This window comes from Camarhynchus parvulus, chromosome 2, assembly GCF_901933205.1.
Source record: "Camarhynchus parvulus chromosome 2, STF_HiC, whole genome shotgun sequence".
NCBI lineage: Eukaryota > Metazoa > Chordata > Aves > Passeriformes > Thraupidae > Camarhynchus > Camarhynchus parvulus.
This window is the reverse complement of record NC_044572.1, coordinates 129,921,914-129,941,247: the sequence shown is the minus strand read 5'-3', so window position 1 is coordinate 129,941,247 and position 19,334 is coordinate 129,921,914. Positions and strand designations below refer to the sequence as shown.

General features: G+C 40.9%; 1 protein-coding gene across 1 annotated transcript in view; it reads left to right on the top strand.

The window, feature by feature from the left end:
* Positions 1-16,790: 16,790 nt before the first annotated feature.
* STK3 (serine/threonine kinase 3) overlaps positions 16,791-19,334 on the top strand; it is a 126,005-nt gene continuing 123,461 nt past the window's right edge. The window contains exon 1 of the mRNA XM_030943662.1: positions 16,791-16,993. Coding sequence (XP_030799522.1) covers positions 16,971-16,993 — 23 coding nt within the window. The 5' untranslated portion in view covers positions 16,791-16,970. The remainder of the gene's footprint in view (positions 16,994-19,334) is intronic.

Here is a 19,334-nt window from a genome sequence, read left to right as displayed (position 1 = left end):
GAGTAGATGTCAAGACAGAAAGAAATACAACATGCCGTACCTTGCTATAGTTTGGTTTAAGCAACATTTTGGCTAAAGTCTTTCCTGCCGTCAGCACAGAAACACTGAGCAGGGCCGTGCTGTGGAGGCACAGACACCCATCGCACACGAGGGGCCCTTTCCCATCGCTCCGGACCTCACCGCCGACCCCCCCCCGCTGAGCCTCGGGACTGCAGAGGGTCCCCAGGCTGACAGGCTCTGCTTACTCTCTGGTGGTGGCATTTTACCTCTCTTGGCAGACGTGTCAAAGGACACCTGCAGGCGAAGGTCGGCAGGGCTTCAGGGCTGCCTGCCGGCTGCACGGCCATGGGTTTGTAGACTACACTGCTGAGTTAAAAGGGGGGTTCCGGCTCCCATGAAGTTCTGCAGCTGCCTCAGGCCGAAAGGATCATGAAGTTTGCAATCTCTGAGCCAACTGCTAGGGGGGAAATCTAAAAGAATTATTGTATAAAAGCCATAAATTGGTTTAAGAAATGCAGTTGTACATTTGGTCGCATGCCTCGTAACTTACCTAGGACATGAAAACTCCAGGGCAGCAGAGAACAGACCCATACATCTTCTCCTATGGCATACATTAAGTAACTCCATTTCCTTTTAAGAACTTGTAATATCCCAGTGAATAACTTGGTTTCACAAATAAAATTAATATTATAGGGTGTAAGTCAACAAACAATAGAAAAGCTGAGAGAGTTTTTTCCAGTTGTAAACATGCAGAATCCATCTGGTCATTAGATACATCTGTGGGTTAAACACTGATTTGTTTATGCAAGCCTGATGCTCATGATAGTCTTAAACTGAGACTATTCTGTCGAACGCATGTATACTATAATCCTCTTTTACCTACCCTCCACATGCGGGTTTCCTGTTTTCAGCATGCATTCTCAATGTGTATACTGTGGTGAAGGATATGTTATAAACCAGGATACTACAGAGCATTTCAGATATTTTCAGAGCATTACAAGCATGGTGCAAGCATATGCAAATCATCACTTACAGATGTGCACAATGTCTGTAGTAATCTCTGTGTTTTTTTCAGTTGTTTGTGGCATCTAACTCAAAGAAAAGGACAATAATGGATATTACAAAAAAACTAACAGTAATTCCCAGGCAGACTCACTTCTACAATGTCCAGACAAACCTTACTGATGAAACCCAGCAGTTAATAATAAAATCAGGGGTTTTGAATGTTAAGTTATTGATAATTGCTGAAATACAAGGAAATTGAGGGAAAGCTTACCAGGGTAAGGCATTAGAAGGCACTAAAAGACACTGCCAAGGCTGAACATAACTCTGTATCTCTACTCAGTATGATCCAAAAAGTATTTGAGTGCATGCATAAGATCATTGCTACCTAGGGCAGTATCTAAGCAGGTGCTTCAATGTCTTTATATGCTGGTCATCTGCTGAATGTGTGATTTCCTGCTGGTTTCAAATATTTACTTGATCAGGGATATAATTTTCAGACTGCCTCATAAAAATAAACAAATGAACAAAAGTTTATAAAAAAACCCAAGAGCAGTTACTGTTCTAGGCAAGAATTTTCATTATGCCTGCTTTCATGTCCTTTTCCATGAGTTAACTTGTTGGCACTGATATCTGTATGACTAGCTTGTTTTTGCCTTAAGTCCTGGTGTTCTCAGCTTCTGCTGCCACCTCACAGCACCACTGTGTGCATCATCCTGTTGGGTGAAAGGACAGTGGCACCAACACAGAGTCTGTGGATTGATACACTGTAGAGATTTTGCAGTGGAGAGGAGTTCCACTGCATTTAGCTTATGGCATGGGAAAAAGAGTCCTTTTTCTCCATGAACTCTCCATAGCCACTGTGGGGAAAACTCAGGGCAAGATCACTCTGGAGGTACAGTCAAAGAAACAGCTGGGAAAAAGAATAGATCAGCTCAAGAATAGAACTAAAATAGACATGGGCCAGTCAGAAGATTTTCTGGTAAAGAACACTCTTCTACCCCATTTTCTTTCCCTTCCTGTCAAGCTGAGCCAGTGCGCCATGGCAGACAGTCTCTGGTGTCTGGGTATCATGAGTCAGCAACAAACTGAAACCATGTGAAACCTGGACAAACCAGAGTGAAGACCCAGCAGTGGATTTCCACCTTCTTTGCTCATGGACTTTTGTTTTCTGTTTCCATGATGGTTCCTGCCCAGAGGACTGGCATTTTGCTTGCTCCCCTTAGTTCCCTTTCACAGGCCCCACAGGAGCATTTGAGGGACTTGGATGGAATGGTGAAGGGTAGGATGAAGCTTGCAAATGGCCTTTTTCCCGGTTTAGTCTAGAGTAGATGGCATGGTCTGTCTCATAAACAGTATCAATGACTATTGCAGGATTTATGTTTGCATTAACTTTCCTTTATTTGGCTTGCTCACCCATGCTAGGCTGGGGAAAATTATTAGTTGTTATACTATTCTTTCAAATTCCCCCTTGGGAATTGTCTCCAAGAAAAACATAAATCCCATTCATTTCAGCACCAAAACTCATTTTAGCACCAGAGGAGTGCTGACAGCCAAGGACATGACATTGAAGTAGAAACAGAACCAACTCAAGGCCTCTTATTTTCAGCTCCAGAGAAGAGGGAAAGGAGATACTGTCAACCACACTGCAACCAGGAGCTTTTGAATCTCGCTGTTGCCGTGAGGCTGCGTTTCTGAACCTGCCTGTGAAGGTACAGCACCCAGCTCTTTTGGGAGGCTGTGGGTGTGTGGAAGGGAGCAGAAGAGACCCTGGGGCAAGGAATGCTTTGGAATGACAAGCCTTCCTGGCTGTGATGGGAGCAAGGATCTATGGCATCTGCAAGACTAGGAGCTTTCAGAGAATGCCTATGGAGAAATGCAAGGAGATCTCCATCATTAGCAGAAATGCTCAGGACAGGAAAATGAAAGCTGAATATAGAAACTGAAAAAATATTTTTTGAATCCAGGAATAGTCCAAGGAAAAGACTCATGAAGCCATCTGAAAGGATTTTTCAACAAAATGTATCTTATGCTTGAATTCTTAAAATCTTAAATCTGAAAATAGAGCAGTCTGAGTGACTTACCAGAGGGCTTTGGCCAATATAGTGTGTTAAAAATCTCTATTGGGAAGAAGCATAAAGTAAGCATAACAGTGTGTTTATGTCAGTGGGACCTGGCATGAAAGTCAGTCACTGCCCACAGCATCACTGCTGATACTCCTGAGATCTAAAAAAGGGACCACCAATATAGGTCATTAACTAAGGTTAAGCAGGGTTAACCCTGACCTTTCTCCAGTCTCCAAACAGGCATCTCTTAAGCAAATAAAAACCACAGTTATTAAAGAACTCTTAAACAACTACAATAACAAAACAGAGTGAAGTGGAGTCAAAACTGCAGATCTGTTTTATTCAAAGCATAATATTTATATATGACAGATACTGGAAGGCAGCAGAACTAGTTTTAAGGACCATCTCTCTACCTAGATAGGGGAGGCATACTTTGAAAGAATTCTGTTTTTTGAATGACAGTGAGACATGAATTTAAGTCTTCCAGAAAAGAGTATTTTAATTCCTAGAGTTTGGAAATTCCTAACTGCTTAATAAAGAACAATACTGGAAATACTGGGTGTTCTGTTAGAATTACAGGTGGAGCTTGAGATGCTAAAAGGCTGTTCAAAGGATCACTTAAGTCTGATCTAGTTCAGCACTAGTCTCACTTTATCTTTCCCACCCTCAATGGTTTCAAAATCTATAAAACCAGACTTGAGCTGATGTTTACTTTTACAGCTAATGGTTCCTCAAATCTAAAAGAACTTCTAAGGAGTAGATAAAAGCAGCTGCAAAAGTGATCTAGAAATAAACATCCAGAAGAAAGCATAACTGCAATCAATGTTCCAGCTGTTCTTGTCTCAATTTTTATCAGTATTTTTTTTAATCAGGCACATTTTGAAGTCAAAGGCTTATTTCCAACAGCTTTTGTCCGTATATATATATATACATACATACATATATATGAATGTAAGCTCCTTGAAATATTACAGAAGTTCTGTTTCACATCAAAATACTGTACATTGTCACTGAAACTATTAATTTTCTCTTCCTCATCCCCCATATTCTCTCTGGGCCCCTCTTTTGCATCTGGCATGTGTACTGATACTCAAGATGACAAATACTGATAACTGTGAAGCTGCAATGCTGCATACCTCCATAAGGCAAAGCTTAGCCAAAGTTAGCCATTGATTTATGTCCCATATTCTGTTCAACAGCATAAGGGTTTCTTTTCTAATTCCATACCTATAATCCTTGCCACCTCCAACCTAGTATGTGTCAAATTTCCACCTTATTGTTGCAGCTGTGGTTTCTTAAAGTGAAAGTATGCTTCTTGAATGCAGTGACACATTTTTCAGTTTATTCAAAGATTTAAATTCTCAGTTGTTCAAAAATGCCTGAACTCATCAAAATACGATGGCATGGATTTTCTTCTGTATTATATGGCTGATACAGAAGTTTTAAAAAATAAATTATGGATTTGGGGTGACTATTTTTATTTGCTCCAAGTATGCTACTATAAGTTACTATACTAAGATACTATACTATAGAAAGTATAGTAACTTAGGCAGAGATAGTAAGTCTAAGGTTCTCTTTATCAAAGAGGTTACTTAAAAAATACACAAGGTAGAAAAACTCTCCCACACATAAAAAACCTTGTGCAGGTGTAGAGATGAAAGGAAACAAACTGTGCAGTGTCTAGGTACAGTATTACTTAGGGTAACTTCAGAACACACAGAAGGAGACAGCCCACAAAGCAGATCAGTTTCAGGAGAACCCATATTATTTCAAAACAGAGCTGCAAAAGTTCAGTTGTTTTGGGTTTTTTTTTCATTACCTTCACTGTTTTAGGAGAATACCCAGCTTTCCAGTGCTCTCTCATGAAAAAAGGACCAGAGACAAGACGTTGTAAATATTCCTCCAGCAGTTTGCAAGCAAGTTCTCCACATTACTTTCCCAATCCTTTTGACAGTCCCCTGTGGAGCACTACTCTTCCTGCAGGTGAGCTGGTGAAAAGGACCATACCTTTGCTTCAAGTTGCTTCAGTTCAAAGTCTGGTACAGTAACTCAAACCCACTTTTATCATATTTAAAAGCTAAGAGGTTAGTGTTTTCCACCAGAGCAGCTGACACGTGTCCAATTCCAGGAAAAGGCCAAGAAAATAGCTAAAAGCAGTAACAATTTAAAAACCACTGCAAAAAATCTGCCAGAGGACATCTGTCAAAGTCCAAAGAGTTCCAGTTATGTATGATTTCATTTGATCCCAGAGGCCAAATAATGTACAGGAAAGATTTAATAATGTTATGCAGATTATGTGTGGAAATGTAAGAGGAACTGAATACAATGCCAGTTTGAAAAATCTTCATGTGCTCTTAGCACTCTTATTGCTGCACAGTCAGAAAACACAGCTTGAGCAACAGACTATGATAATAAAATTAAAAATTGGAATTGCTAGGATATTTACTCAGGTGAGGCTCTTTGATGAAAAAAAGATGACTTAATATTTTCTCTCTGCCAGGAAATTACCAGTGGAGAGAGCCCCATTCCTGTTTCCACCACATCAAGTTCCACTGCCATGTGAAAGCCTGATAGTGAAAATGTGGTAACCAAGGATCACTGCTCACAATGTTTCCAAATGCCAGTGCAAAGGAGACTTCAGCTACTAAATGCAGAACAAAAATGAATGGCCCTCAGCTATCTCTGCTTGCAAGTTTGAATTACAGCATCTGGCTGAACAAGAATTGCTGAAGTACAGGTATGATCCTTTTGCCAAGCCACTTCCAGAAGCAGTAATTTCTGGCAGAGGGAGGGAGGAGGCAGCTGTAAGGGTGATGTGAATGGCCATGACAGGATCTGCCAAATGATATCTGTCAAATCTTATGCTGGTGTAATGCTCCAATGCCATTTAACACACTTTAAATACTGGCAGAGGAGAGATTATTAAACAGGGTTCTTAGCCAGCAGAGCTATGGGCTTCATCATTAAAAATAAAAACCAAACCAAACAACTCCCCCCCAACTGAAAGCAGAAGTAAATGTATCCTATCTGGCAATATCTAAAACCTTTTGTCTAGACTCTCACACAGGAAGCTAGTGCAAGGTTTCCTAGATTTCTTTAAGCCGGCACTTGTGGTAGTGTTGCTTCAGCCAGGGTTTTTGCCCCCCTTGGGGTAGTGGTTATACTTTTACCAGCTGAAAATTTATGCTTAATAGTTTTTCTTTCAGAGGAAGGATCTAAGACTTTTCCTTCCAATGCTAAGACTATTTTCAGTGAGTTTCAGTAGGTTTCTTGGGTTTCTTATTTCCTCTTGCTATTCCTGCTCTCATCTGTTTTGCAAATGGCCACCATAATGTTATGCTTATCTAATGGCCAGGCCTCCAGCTGGAAGAATGCCAGCAACATTCTGAAAATCAGTCATCTGAAAGCATTCAGAGGACATGGCCATCACCTTCTCCCTGAACCTCAAACATAAAACTTCTCTGATAAACACACAGTCCAACGCCATGAAAAGTAAGAGGCTAATCTTAACTTCAGATATTACTTTAAGCAGCTTCCCTCAGTGACACTCAGACACTTCGTTCAATTCATCTCACTCTACAAATAATAATTTTATTTTTTTTCTCCAGTGTTTGGGATACTGGTTGTACATATACACAGTACCGAGTGAGTGTCTCCGTAGTGGTTTCACTGCAAATGCAGGTTTCATTACATTGTTGTTTCTCCTTATTTAGTTAATTGGAATACTTTTTTTTCCCCTCACTGGCCATCCATCTACTCCTGGCTTTTGAATTCAGGCATGGCCATGGCAGTTCTTCCACCAGTGTGACTCTGGACTTTTGTCACAAGTCCCGTTAGGAAAAGTAGCAAGGGCAGAACGAATTTCTTTCCCTTTTTTAAAGGGAGGTTGGCAAAAATGCAAGATTTGTTGCAGGTCTTTATGTGCAGACATAGAATTCAAAGTTCTCATGAATTTTGCTACTGACCTTGCTGAGTTCTGAATATTATTCAAAAGGAGGAGTACTGGGTCTTCAATCCAGAAATTTGAGAAAAAGTCCAAAAAACAGCCCAAGGTCTGTATACGATACTCTGAAGACACAACATCTGGCAATAAATATCAAGAAGGAGCTAAGAACCTTAACTTTTCAAAATAAAGACAGGATTTTGTCACAACACTTATTTGGTTAAGATGTGAAAAAGAAGAGCTGAAAGCAACTCCTATACATCCTATAGGAGAAACAGCACTGTAGGAATGGGATGTGTGTGGAAAAATTATCCCCCATTTGGACTTCTGTTGCCTCAAAGAGAAGGAATTCTGAACTTACAGGCGATAGAAAAAACAGGCCCAAGGGACGAAAGTGCAATGTGAAGACATCTACACAAGAAGAGACTGTCTTGTGCAGCAATCTTATTTTGGAAAGAGAGCTGACGAGAGGAAGAGAAAAACCTGCTGTCTGCTGCACTATCTGTCTGAAGGGCTGCTTCAGTCAGCACTGACAGACAGACACCCTGAGAGCCTGCTGGGAAAAGACTTTCCCAACTCCCAGGGATCCCAGTGCCTCAGTGCTGTGGGATGTGCTACTGCCCATAGTGTGAAGGCTGCTGAACATCAGTTAAACAGTTTCCATTCTGCTAAACCAGAGGACATAGAAAGCAGAGAAGTGGGAATGCATGATAGAGCTAGAGGAGGTATCATAGTGTGTAAGGTAAATGTCTTTCTGGAAAATAAAAGAAGTCATATACTTCATACTGGTTTCTTAGAGAACATACTATATCTTAGCTTACTTATTTTGACTAAATGGGAATGTATTTAGGAATGAGCTACATTTAAGTGAATTTAGTAAAAAATTAAACTTAAAACAATAGTTACACAGGTTTAAGCAGGCACAGCTCTAGGGGTGTGAGCTAGTGACTTACATGGGCTGCAGGTCTGCCTGGTGCAATCATTTGTTGATTAAATAAACCTTCTTGATTCTGGGGAAACTGAATAACAGCAATGAGGCTTCCTCCAGCTCCTAACGAGCAGCATAAGGTCCTGTAGTAGCTTTCCTGTCCCAGGACTGAGCCAAACAAACAAAAATAGAATTTCTGGAATCCATTGCATTTCTTAAGGGCATTATTTAAAAATTAGACTGCAAAAGATTATTATCACAGGCATACCACTTTAGAATAGCTTTCCTAGAAGCAAAGTAACTTTGGGGAAAACCTCTCAAACAATCCTTCTTACTGTAAGACACCTGTTCTCCTTAAAGCACTTTTTTAGTGGAAGTCACCCCAGCTGAATTAAATTTGTTTCCCTTGGGCCTGCATTTTCTTTAGCCAACACAACAGCTGCACCATGTGGAGATGAGCCACAAGAAGTGTAACAACACATGTTTGTGATTGCAGTATCAGCTTTGGCAGATTTCAATGCCGAGGTCTTTAACTGCCTTCTATTAGAGAGCCTGCTTTGCAAAATATACAACATTTTGCAAAGTAGTAGCAGTAATATAGATATAGTTCTGTGTATTTCTTATACATGCTGGTACAGTAAAACCAGAAGGGAACTGACTATTACTTATAGCTATAAATATTGTATTAAGTACAACCTTTTTCTTTTGCATGTAAAAGTAGGACCAGAACAGAAGGATGAGTTAACTACCAGAAAATCCCCTGAGGTTCCTGTGCTAGCTGTTACTCAGTCCTGCAGCCATTCAAAACGTGCACTGACTCTGTTATTTTAAAGCTGTAGTAAATTTAATCTCTCCAACAAATTGCTGAATTCCTGAAAAATAATGCATAATCTTGTTTCAATGTGCTTTCTTCCCCTTCATTTCAAGAACAGGTGCCAAAAACTGGTCTTGCATAGCCTAATGCAATATACTTTAGAACACAGTTTTGCAGACTGCTTTTGAGGCATTTCATTTAGAGCGTTTGAGTATCCCACACCCATCAAAATGATATACTTTTTTTTGAAAGATCATTTTGAAAGGTCAAGAAAAATGCCAATAACATTTGAGTCAAGTGTTTATAATGTGTTGTTTCTGTTACTTTATGCAAAATTAGTGCTGTATATATTTGTGGGTATACTAACACAGTTATGTGGTTTTAATCTTCCTACACATTTTCTCACTTAAAATTGCTATACCATTGCAATGCAAATTATACTTAGATATTGTAAAGCGTTAGCAGGCAATGCATATTATACAGCATTGCATAAGTGTCCCTGTGACTAGGAACAGCAGATTTTCCCACTGTCTAAAATTTCAGATGCTTAGTATCCATCCCACAATAAGGGGACCACTTCTACACTCTTTATCTTCTCTGACTGTGTAATTTCTCATCTAATGAATCAATGACGCATTATTAAGAGGTTATTTCAAAGAAATGGTAGTGTCTAATATGATCTGTCTCCAATCTTTCCCCCATCCTCCTGGGAGATGAAATGGGCCAAGCATGGAAACACCAGTCGAACAAAAATCTGCCTTTATATTCACACTCCCATGAGAAAATTAGACAGGACCCTCCTTTAAGGACTGATCCTCAAAGTAATATATTTGAAAGAAAGAATCTGTTGATGTCAACAGATTTTAGACAGGTCCTAGAGACATTCTGCCTAGTTTGAACTGCATAGAGCAGTGATTTGCTATCTATTAACCTTATTGAAGGAGAGACACAGCATATATAAAACATGTAGTTTGGCTTTTTTATTCTGTTTCAGCTTCTCCTTGTTTACCCTAGTATTCAAATTAGTACATCCATTTTAAAATTAGCTTTAAGGAATTAATACTGCTTATTGTTAGTCTGGTAAGAGCAGCTGAATACCACCAGTATAACAAATTAGATTATGGAACTACAGAAGAGCTCAAGGATGAAGCAATAAAGTTTTGTACCGGCCTGTTCAAGGTTACACAAAAACATTAAGCTCTCTCTTGTTTAGAAGACATTGAAACATGATATATGAACACAAGAAAGTAAAAGAAGTAATGCCTTTAAATCTTAAAACCATTAGCAGTTTTATTCTGTAGGGATCTATGGGAGGAGATGGACTCCACCCTGAGGAAGATAAAAGACCTTAGTTTTCTCAACTGGAAGGAGTGATTCATGTTAGGTGGAAGTGGTATGCATGTGATATTCCTTATGTGGTAAATTAACTGTTTCTATTAGGAAAGCTCCTAGCATATGGAATTGCTCTATTTTCCTCAGCTCTGAAAGAAGATCATGCCACCAAAACTTTTTTCTTTTTGCTAACTCCAGGCCAGGTAAAAATAGGCTGTTTTGATGGCTGTTGATAAATTCTCTTGAGGTATTAAAGAAATCCATTAATCATCCACTAAGAAAATTATTTTTGAGGAAGGAATAATGGAAAAAGCTTAGTTCTCAAATTTAATGGGGTTAACTGCTCTATGTTTTGCTGTGGTTTTATAGCATTACTTATGTACACTTTAGTTACTTTGAAGTCTTGTTTTCAGCAGAAAGTTCCCCTGCTCAGCAGTGACAGCAGTTTAAGGACTCATCCTGGGTAGTGGTGAGGATGCCATAAAACTCTCTCCCCTATAGGACCAATCCAAACCTGCTTAGAGGAGACTCAAAGGAGAGCATCGTACAAAGCCAGTTCTGTGAAAATTCTTTATTTGCTCCTTTGGTTTTTGTTTAGCACACAGGCTGCTGTGGGGAAGGCCTCCCACTGCTTTTAAGTGCAAAATGGGAATGTAAGTGCAAACCTTAATATTTTTCTTGTTTAGATTTTCAATTTTTCCATGGGTCCTTATCTTGTAATCAGACACATTACTTCATAGTCAGTCATGAAATGGCTGTTATGTCCCTGAACTTTTTTTTTTGGTGAAGTTTTAAGACTGGAATTGTATTTAGGTTTTGGATTTTTTTTTTAAAGTGTGACTGTACATGTTATACAAGTAACTTATTTGGACTTGAATTATGATCTTCTGGCATGCTTTGGTCGGGAAAGTAGGAAAAAAGTAAGAAACTGAAATGTGGTTTCTGGATTGTAAAGCATTTAGATGAGTGATTCTTCCTCATAAAAACTTTTGCTTTTTAATATTTATGAAGCAAGTTGCAGATGCACTTCAGAAATAAATAGGAAGGGTTTTACTAAAGCTCCAAAACTCTATAACTGAATGAACTGTAAGTACTTCATGGCATTGTTTTTGAAGTGCTCAGTATTCACAATGTGCTTTCAGGTTGTTGAATTCTCCTTATTTTTTATTCTGTCATTTGGCATCACACATATTGATACTTCTCTTCCAGCATTTAGGTGAAAGGCCCACAAGGGCAAGGAAACTTCCCTCCTTTGAATCTGAAAGAATGGGTTTTGTTAGCCTCTTGAAGTCTTTATCCCTAAAAATTGTAAAAAAAAAATTAAATCCTTATCTTCCCTAAATATTTCTGCCATGTATTACTAAAATTCTCAGCTCAGGAGCTAAAGGAAGATAGGAGAAAATCCAGCCACCATGGTGGTGGAAGCCTTGGGCTGTGTGTACTCACCCAGCTGAAGCTGGTTTCATGAAGTACTTGCTTCATCAAGTAATGATGATTCAATCTTTCTTTTGTTATTGATACTAGTTTCCACCCCAACTGCAGGCATCAAGGCTTGCTAGTTAAACGTTATTTATTTATTCTCCAGGGCATGAGCACACGTCTTTGCACACTGGAGAGCAGATGGCTGCTCTCAGAAAGAGAAGGAATATTTTTGTGCAGAAGAGAATCCAGAATAACCCTCAGTATTACCACAACAACAATAATTGTTTCACACACCAAAATGAGTTTTTTTTTACATTAATGCCAATCTGTAGATGCCTTGGGCACAATCAATGCAGCTGTAGTACAGACCAGAATATCTTCTGTGGTCAACTGTAAATAGCAACTCTGTATCCATGGTTTATTTTTGCCATAGTGTGCTATAATTGGAAAAATAGCAAATGGTAAGTCTATATATAGCCTGTTACCAAGACTGTGAGCTAAATGATTAGTCAACAGTAAAAGCCTATCCTAATCAACAAATGGCTTTAGGTCCAGTAATAATATTTGGATATCAAAATAGTGTATACTATGTAGGAAAGGAATTGAAGCAGTGCAGCTAATATTTTAGTTTTTATGGCTCTTTTTAATGTTAAGTAGGAATTTTGTGAATCATGCTGACTTTAACAGACTGGATATGGATAGCAGACTCTATATTGCTTTACTTATGTTGCCTGACATTTTATTTTCTGCCTCTTTCTTTTGTTGGACCAGCAAAAATTAATTTTCCTTTTAGTGACATTAATTAACCATTAAATTGTGAATAGTTCAGGAAAGGAGACTCCCCCTCTGCCTTGTTCTTACTTAAAAACTCACTATAGAAAAGTTTAAATTTTATTCCAGACTTGAAAATATGATGTTCTTTTATATTTTATGTATAACTATTTTATGACTGACAAGGTTAGGAAAGCATATAACAAATTCTTAGATAAGTCTTCAAGGTTACTTCCCATTAGACATGATAGGTGGGAAGAAAATACAGGCAGAAGTCAGTTTTCCTTATCTTTTGTATAAACAAGCTGGTATTTCATTCAAGGCCTTTTCCTTAACTTTTGGCATACCAGATCACTATCAGGCAGTCACAGGGAGAGAGATGCAAATGTGTTGTTGTTGACTATTTATCTACTGAATTTATGAATTGGATTCCAAGGAAAGCAGGCTCCTGCATTCATTCCATCTTTGTGCATCCCCTGCCTTTCTCCCCTTCACAATCATTTGTGACTTACCCTACTAGTCTTAAACATGTTTCATGAAAAGTTGGAGGTCTGTAATGACAGTAAATTCCTATTTTTACAAAACTCAAGGGTAAAGGAGAGAGAATGCCCTACTTGCAGAGCAGTTTACCGCAGGGCAAAGGAAAATTAAGGCAAACTCTGTCCTTACATGGGTTTGGGACCATACTGTGGACTGGCCTGCAGCCTTCTCCTGAGAGCCAAACACCTTTTCCTGTGAGCTAATCTGCAGGTGTAATGGAGACACAGCCCCCTTGGAACTCCTTGGGGAAATGCCCGAGTGGGCCAAGGCATGGTGAGACACCAGGGATGGGGAGGGTTTTAAGGAGGATCGAGCTGGGAGCATGCTTGGGGTTCTTTATGGATTTTGTTGGTTTTGGTGTGCCAAGCGGGTGAATGGAACTACTGTGGGATGATAATTCCACATCAAGGGAGAGAGCACAGAGGACCCTGTCTGTGTGAAAGAAACGGGAGCTACCATGGTGAAAGGGTAGAAAGCACATGGGAAAAAGAGCTGGCTTGTGAAAAGCACCACAGACATGATGAAGGACTAGGAGTATTTTCTTTGGGGAGTGTTCATGACAAGTATCTCTTGGAAAACACACACTATTTATCAGTTCTGCTGTTTTACAGTAGCATCATGTATTCATTACAATGAACTTTGTTTAAATGAGCCTGATCGAATACCTTCTGAAGTAAATGTGCTTTTATTTGCTATCAAAGGAATGAGATAAGGTCCCTGCTATAACATAGGTAATTTATTTGCATGATGTGTATGAATGACTTTGAAGTATATATTTGTAATTTAAATCCCAACATTAGTAATACCTGTTAGAAATGCAGACATGAGCTTCTCAAGTAATTTTTATTCTTCTTAGTTTTATTACAAACTATATACAACTGAGACAGGACTGATATCTTAGGACTTTTTTTGTTCATATTTTTAGGGGCTTGAGAACTTCCTTTGTGTGTGTTTATAAGCACCTAATAGTTGTCCATGCCATCATGATTCCTGATTTCATTTCAGTATAAGTAATTAAAATATATATTATTTTATCTGTTTACAAAACTGTATTATAATATAAAATAATTATAGTACTCAAAAACTAAGTATGGTCTTCATCCATTCTTTGGTCTAAGGAATTGTATTTGATGTTGATGCCAGTTCTGCAGAGAAGGGAGTCCTAATTCAGGCAGATAAATTTGTAAAATGGTTAAAATACTTCACAAGGAAAAGAGTAATTCAGTTAGTTTGGTCCAACATTTTTAGGATTGGGCTACATTAAGACTTTTCTTACTCAGCTGCCTTCTAGTGTTAGACCTGTTGTTGGAAGAAATCATGGGAATACTCACTCATGTAGAGTGTCTGCAACTTCCTCATCTCCATCTTGTCTAGACACCAGCAATCTCATAGTATATTCATGCCTCCAGAACATCTAGACTTCTCTTAAGTGGGAACTCTGAACGAGGTAGGAGAACAGAGGGAATCTGTTTTCCCTTTCAAAGTTCCTTCTTTGCCAGTGGCTAGGTACAGTATTGTAATGAATACCAAATCAGTGTTGTATTTCACAGCATGGTTCTCAAATTCATGTCACAGGGGAAAGGTGAGAGACTGTTATTTATTCCAATGTCATTGACTAAAAATACTACTAGAAATTATAAGAGATGAATAAAGTGATCTTGAAAAATACCGTGGTATATGTATTATCCCACTGATGTTTTATTTTCAGTTTAAATGTACTTAGAAAACTTTCTGGCAACTGCACAAGATTCAACTTAAATTTCTGTGAGAGAGGCATGGAATCAGTCCATACTTTTTTTTGGCACTGTCTGCCCCACTATGTAAAAAGCCAGGCTACCTACCTTCTCCTCTTTCAGACATCTTGAGTTTTTTACACCCTTTTCTTTCTTCAGTGGCATTGATGGAGGACAGTCCTGCTCCATCTTCCTCAGTTACTGAGGAGTCAGGGTATTTTTTTGAAGTGGGGATTGTGGTATTAAATAGTTTCAAATGAAACAAGAAAATTTCTAAATGTGCTATTTTTGCTCGGAAAAATTTTCTTTTGTTCTTGTCAACTGTTGTTTAAGGGAAAGGTATAAGTGGCAGATTAGACTGTTTAACCTAAGTTCTTCCAGCAAATGAAACATATGTGTGAAGGGGGAGAGGGAGCACTTCTTGGCTCTGTTTCTTTGTATGGCTGTTACAAACATAATATAGTACCTGTGTTTTATTTGTAAGAATCCTTTTCCTTGCTTTAATGTGTAGTCTGTGGCACCTTTGGCTTGAGATGTGGGAGCAAAACCTGCCTCCTCTGAAATAACCCGGACAAAATACTGCCTTAAATATTTGTGTTAAAGGATGTGGAGACAACCTCTGCATTCCAGGGGTATTAAAGGCAAATAGGGATGTCAGACTTCCCTTCATTAGGTGGAATTGGTGAACTGTAAATAATAATTGGTCAGTGGCTATTGGCAAACACCCTGTAGAACAAAGCTGGACACTGGCCATGTGGCATTTGCTATCTGCCTGACCTCAGCTGTCCTTGAACTGGAAAATGAGACATCTTGTGGGATTCCTTCTCACCACTTTCTGAGGCACTCATACCATACTCCATCTCAGGCATCTGCTGGCTCTTTTTCCTAGGTGTTTTTTTTTTTTTTGGCATATCATTCAAGCTGCTGTTTATGCTATGGACACATCTGGCAGCACTGCTGGTGAGCCACTGTGGCTTGTGGGATGATGCTTGGAAGAACTCTGCATTAATCTGTTGTGCAAAGGAAGATGTTCTATTGCAGTTTTTCCATGACTCAGAAAAACAAAGGAACCTAAAAGGTCATATGGTGGTGTGTGATTTGTTTTGTGGGTTCATTCAATATTGCCATTGTGCATTTGGCTTGACTGCAGTGAGTCAACTGGGTTGGATTGACTCAGACAAAGTAGAGGACTTGCACAACAGTAGGACTCCAGTCACTCTAAATTCCCTTGCTAATGCACATCAAAGAAGCAAAATTATGTATGGAGCGCAGATTTTTCTATGAAGTGGGAGTGTAATACTTGCACATCTAAAATCAGTTTGAAGTGGAACGTGGGCATCTCAGTGTTTTTATGGAACTTGCCTCGGTGTTTTACTACCTTGAACTTCCATTAGTTAGGCAAATAAACCTACTGTCAGGAAAGGCTATAGAAATTGGCTTGAGCATGTAAGCTGTTCTTGTATTGACTTGGCTGGATCTACTTGGATCCATAGATTCAAGCACATAAACAGCAGAAAGTCGAAGTTGTAAGGTGGTGAAATTGCAGCTGTCACACGGTGCTCTGGAGCCTGAGACCTGCTGCTTGAATAATTACGTGAGAGCTTCTCCAGCTTCGCAGAGTAACTTGTGTGCTTTGGCACCACGCACCCAAGAGCCTGCACTGCTCCCGTCAGAAGCGTTCTCGTGTCCCGAGGCGGCTGCGGGGAGCAGCTCGGCCGTCCTGCCGCGACTGACCCCAAGCTTTCCCTCAGCCCTGCTCTGCAGCCAGCGGCCCGCACGCCCTTGACGTTCTGAGGAGGGGCTGGGCGCCGCCGCCTCGCCCGGCGCGCACAGGCGGGTGAACGGCTCGCCCTCCCGGCAGCGCTGCCCCGAGGCCACGGGGTGGCCGCGGGGGAAGAGCCGCCCTCAGGCGGGGGTGCTGCCCCGGGATACCCTTGCCCGGCGGCGCAGCGCCCACAGCCGGGGGCGGAACGGCGCCGCGGGGGTGCCGGTTCCCCCGGCCCGGCTCCCAGGGACGCCCCGCGGGCGGACTACGCATCCCGGCGTGCCCCGCGGGCGCTGGCCGCGCGGGGCATGCCGGGAGCTCGGCGGCACCGCGGCCTCCATGATCTTCCCCTGCCGCCGGCGCGGCAGCGCCCGCTTGTCTCGCAGTGGGCGGGGCTTTCTCGCAGCCGCCGCTCTGAGTGACATTCATACTACCCTATCAGCGCCGACTGTGCCACGACTGTAGCCAATCAGCGGCGCGGAGGGGCGAGCCCCCGCCGCGGCCGGAGGTAGCGGTAGTGGCGGCAGCCGGAGCGCGGCCGTGGGGAGCGTGGGCCCCGCGTTGAGGGGCGGTGAGGTCGCTCCTGGAGCTGTGCAGGTTCGGCGGGGCCCGGGGGCTTGGTCACCGGCCCCGGGGGGCCGCGGCGGCAACGGCATGGAGCAGACAGCGCCTAAGAGGTAGGGACCCTCCGCGGCGGCCCCTTCCCCGCCGGGGAGCGGTGGCACGGCCAGGGTGAGGCCTCGGTGCCGGGGTCTGTGAGGAGGCGGTGGGACAGGGACGGTGCTGGGCCTTGCTTAGCGGCCGGAGGGCTCTGTCACGTGGGGAAGAATCTTCTGTAGGGTGGATGCCCCGAAATACACCCTCCAGTAAATGCCCTGGCGGAGGCGGTCCCTTGGGGGCTGCTTGAGTTCACAGCAGTTTTAACTGCTGTGAAAAGTGAGGGAAACTTGGTCGCCGAGCGGAGTCCTCTGCCCTGAGGGTCTCTCACTCGATGGCTCAGGTCTGTGGCAGGAGCACACACGAGTCGTTCTCTTTTCACGTTGGAAAGTGTCCTTGTGCTCTGCTGCCGGAGGGATGGATGCTTGTGGGGGTGGGCGTTGCATAGTTGCAATTGCAAATCAGGGAGTGGGAAGAGGCAAACCCCAGGAATAGTCCCACAGTAGATGTATTTTCTCAAATATATAGGCTATCAGGTTATATTAATTACTGTGCCCGTTTTTAAAAATAATTTATCGTTTGACTTCTTAGTGCGTAAAACAATTTTGCTTTGTGTTAAATTTAAGTTTAATCGTATATTTCTATTGGAATAGGATATAGTTGTACAATACACAGGCTGTAGTTGTGTAGTGTACAGAATGTAATTATATGGTTTACATATATATTTACTGTCTTTGAGCTCTGATTTTACTTTTGCTTCCTGGTAATGAAAAATCTAGGGACGACACAATATAAATTTGTGATAAAGGAGTTAAGTTTTTGCATTCATCTTTAAGACCTGTACATTCCCCATTTAGAAAAAAAAATCTTTAAAAGCATCTTCCTGTAGGATGATAAGACTTGAGCAGAATGTAGTTTGAAACATCTGATGACTTCTCCAATAACACATTATGTGACAGTACCTACTGTGGAAAACTTTGAAAATGAATTGGTTTGTAGTTACTATCTAGGGTGGTTTTAGCTGGCAGGGCCTTCTGACAGGCCTACACTGTACTTTCAGGCTGACAGTGCTGCATATTTTAAATGAGAGAAGTAGGAGACACACCAGCAAACATTTAGGAAAAGAAATGGAAATGTCTGGGGAGTAATCAATGTCACCAGCAGCAGTGGAAACCTTGGGAACTGGTGGTATCACAGGACAGAAAATCACACTGTGAAGTTAGCATAACCTGCCAGATGTTTTGGGGTGGATGTGGCATTTGCTGTAACTTCATTGCCTAGCTGGAGGTGCGTGTCTGGCCTAACTGAAACTAAGAAATGTTTAAATCTTTGGATTAGGTCAGAAAGAACTAGATTTGGGCATGTCTAAACTCTGGCATGTCTTTCTATTCCACATGGGTTTTGAAGCTTATTTCTGGAAATTTGTGATGAGAACTCAGATTTGTTTCTTTAGTGGAAGGGAAAATCTGTACTCAGTTTTTGTAAGATATTAACTCAGATTATTTCTTAAGATTTGAAGCAAATTTTTCATGGCTGTGCATAATTTCTCCTTTATTGGCAGTTTGGTACAGTTTCCCAATTGTTAGTATTCCCAGCTATTCTAGGCCACCCCTTTTTTCTGCAAGTCCAGAAGAAATGCAGATTATTTTTTGTGGGCTGAATTTTTGGTGCTGTCCTTGGATGCAGTCGTAGTGTGAAATGGACCATGTTTACTTGGCAAAACAGATGTGAACACCAGAATTCTTGACTTTGGTGCCTGTTCACAGGAGCAGTTACTGAGAGGGATCTCTTGGCATCATATCTGTGGTGCATCTGTTTACAGGTAGCAAGAATTTCATATGTACGCTAAAAAGCTGCAGGGATGCCCTAGAATCCCAGTGTTGCCTTACAGGTATAGGGCACTTTTATCTCCACTTCCTTGTAGAGAAGCACACAAAGCAATTGTCTGTTGCATAAATCTGTAATACAGCCCAGAAAGCAGCAATGATGATGCCCAAGTGATATTCTGGGCCTTTGTGACTTTTCAATGGAGGTGCTGTCAAAATAATTCAGTTTTTTCCCTTGACTAACACTGCATTGCACTACAACAGTAACACAATACTTTTAAGGAAGAGTCCTTTTCAGAATACTTTTTAGTTTAGAAATAATTTAGAGTAGATGTTCTGATTTTATGCTGAACAATTTGTGCAGTAGTTGACACAGTGTTTTCTTGCATCTTGAATTTTTAACTGTACTTTAAATGTGCTTTATAGTTTTTTCTCTCACTAGAAAGGATATTTGCTCTTGAAATAGTTACAAAATTTGCCTCTTAGTGTTGTAATTTTCCTTTGTTGTTATTGTTTAGTTTTTCTATATTGTTGG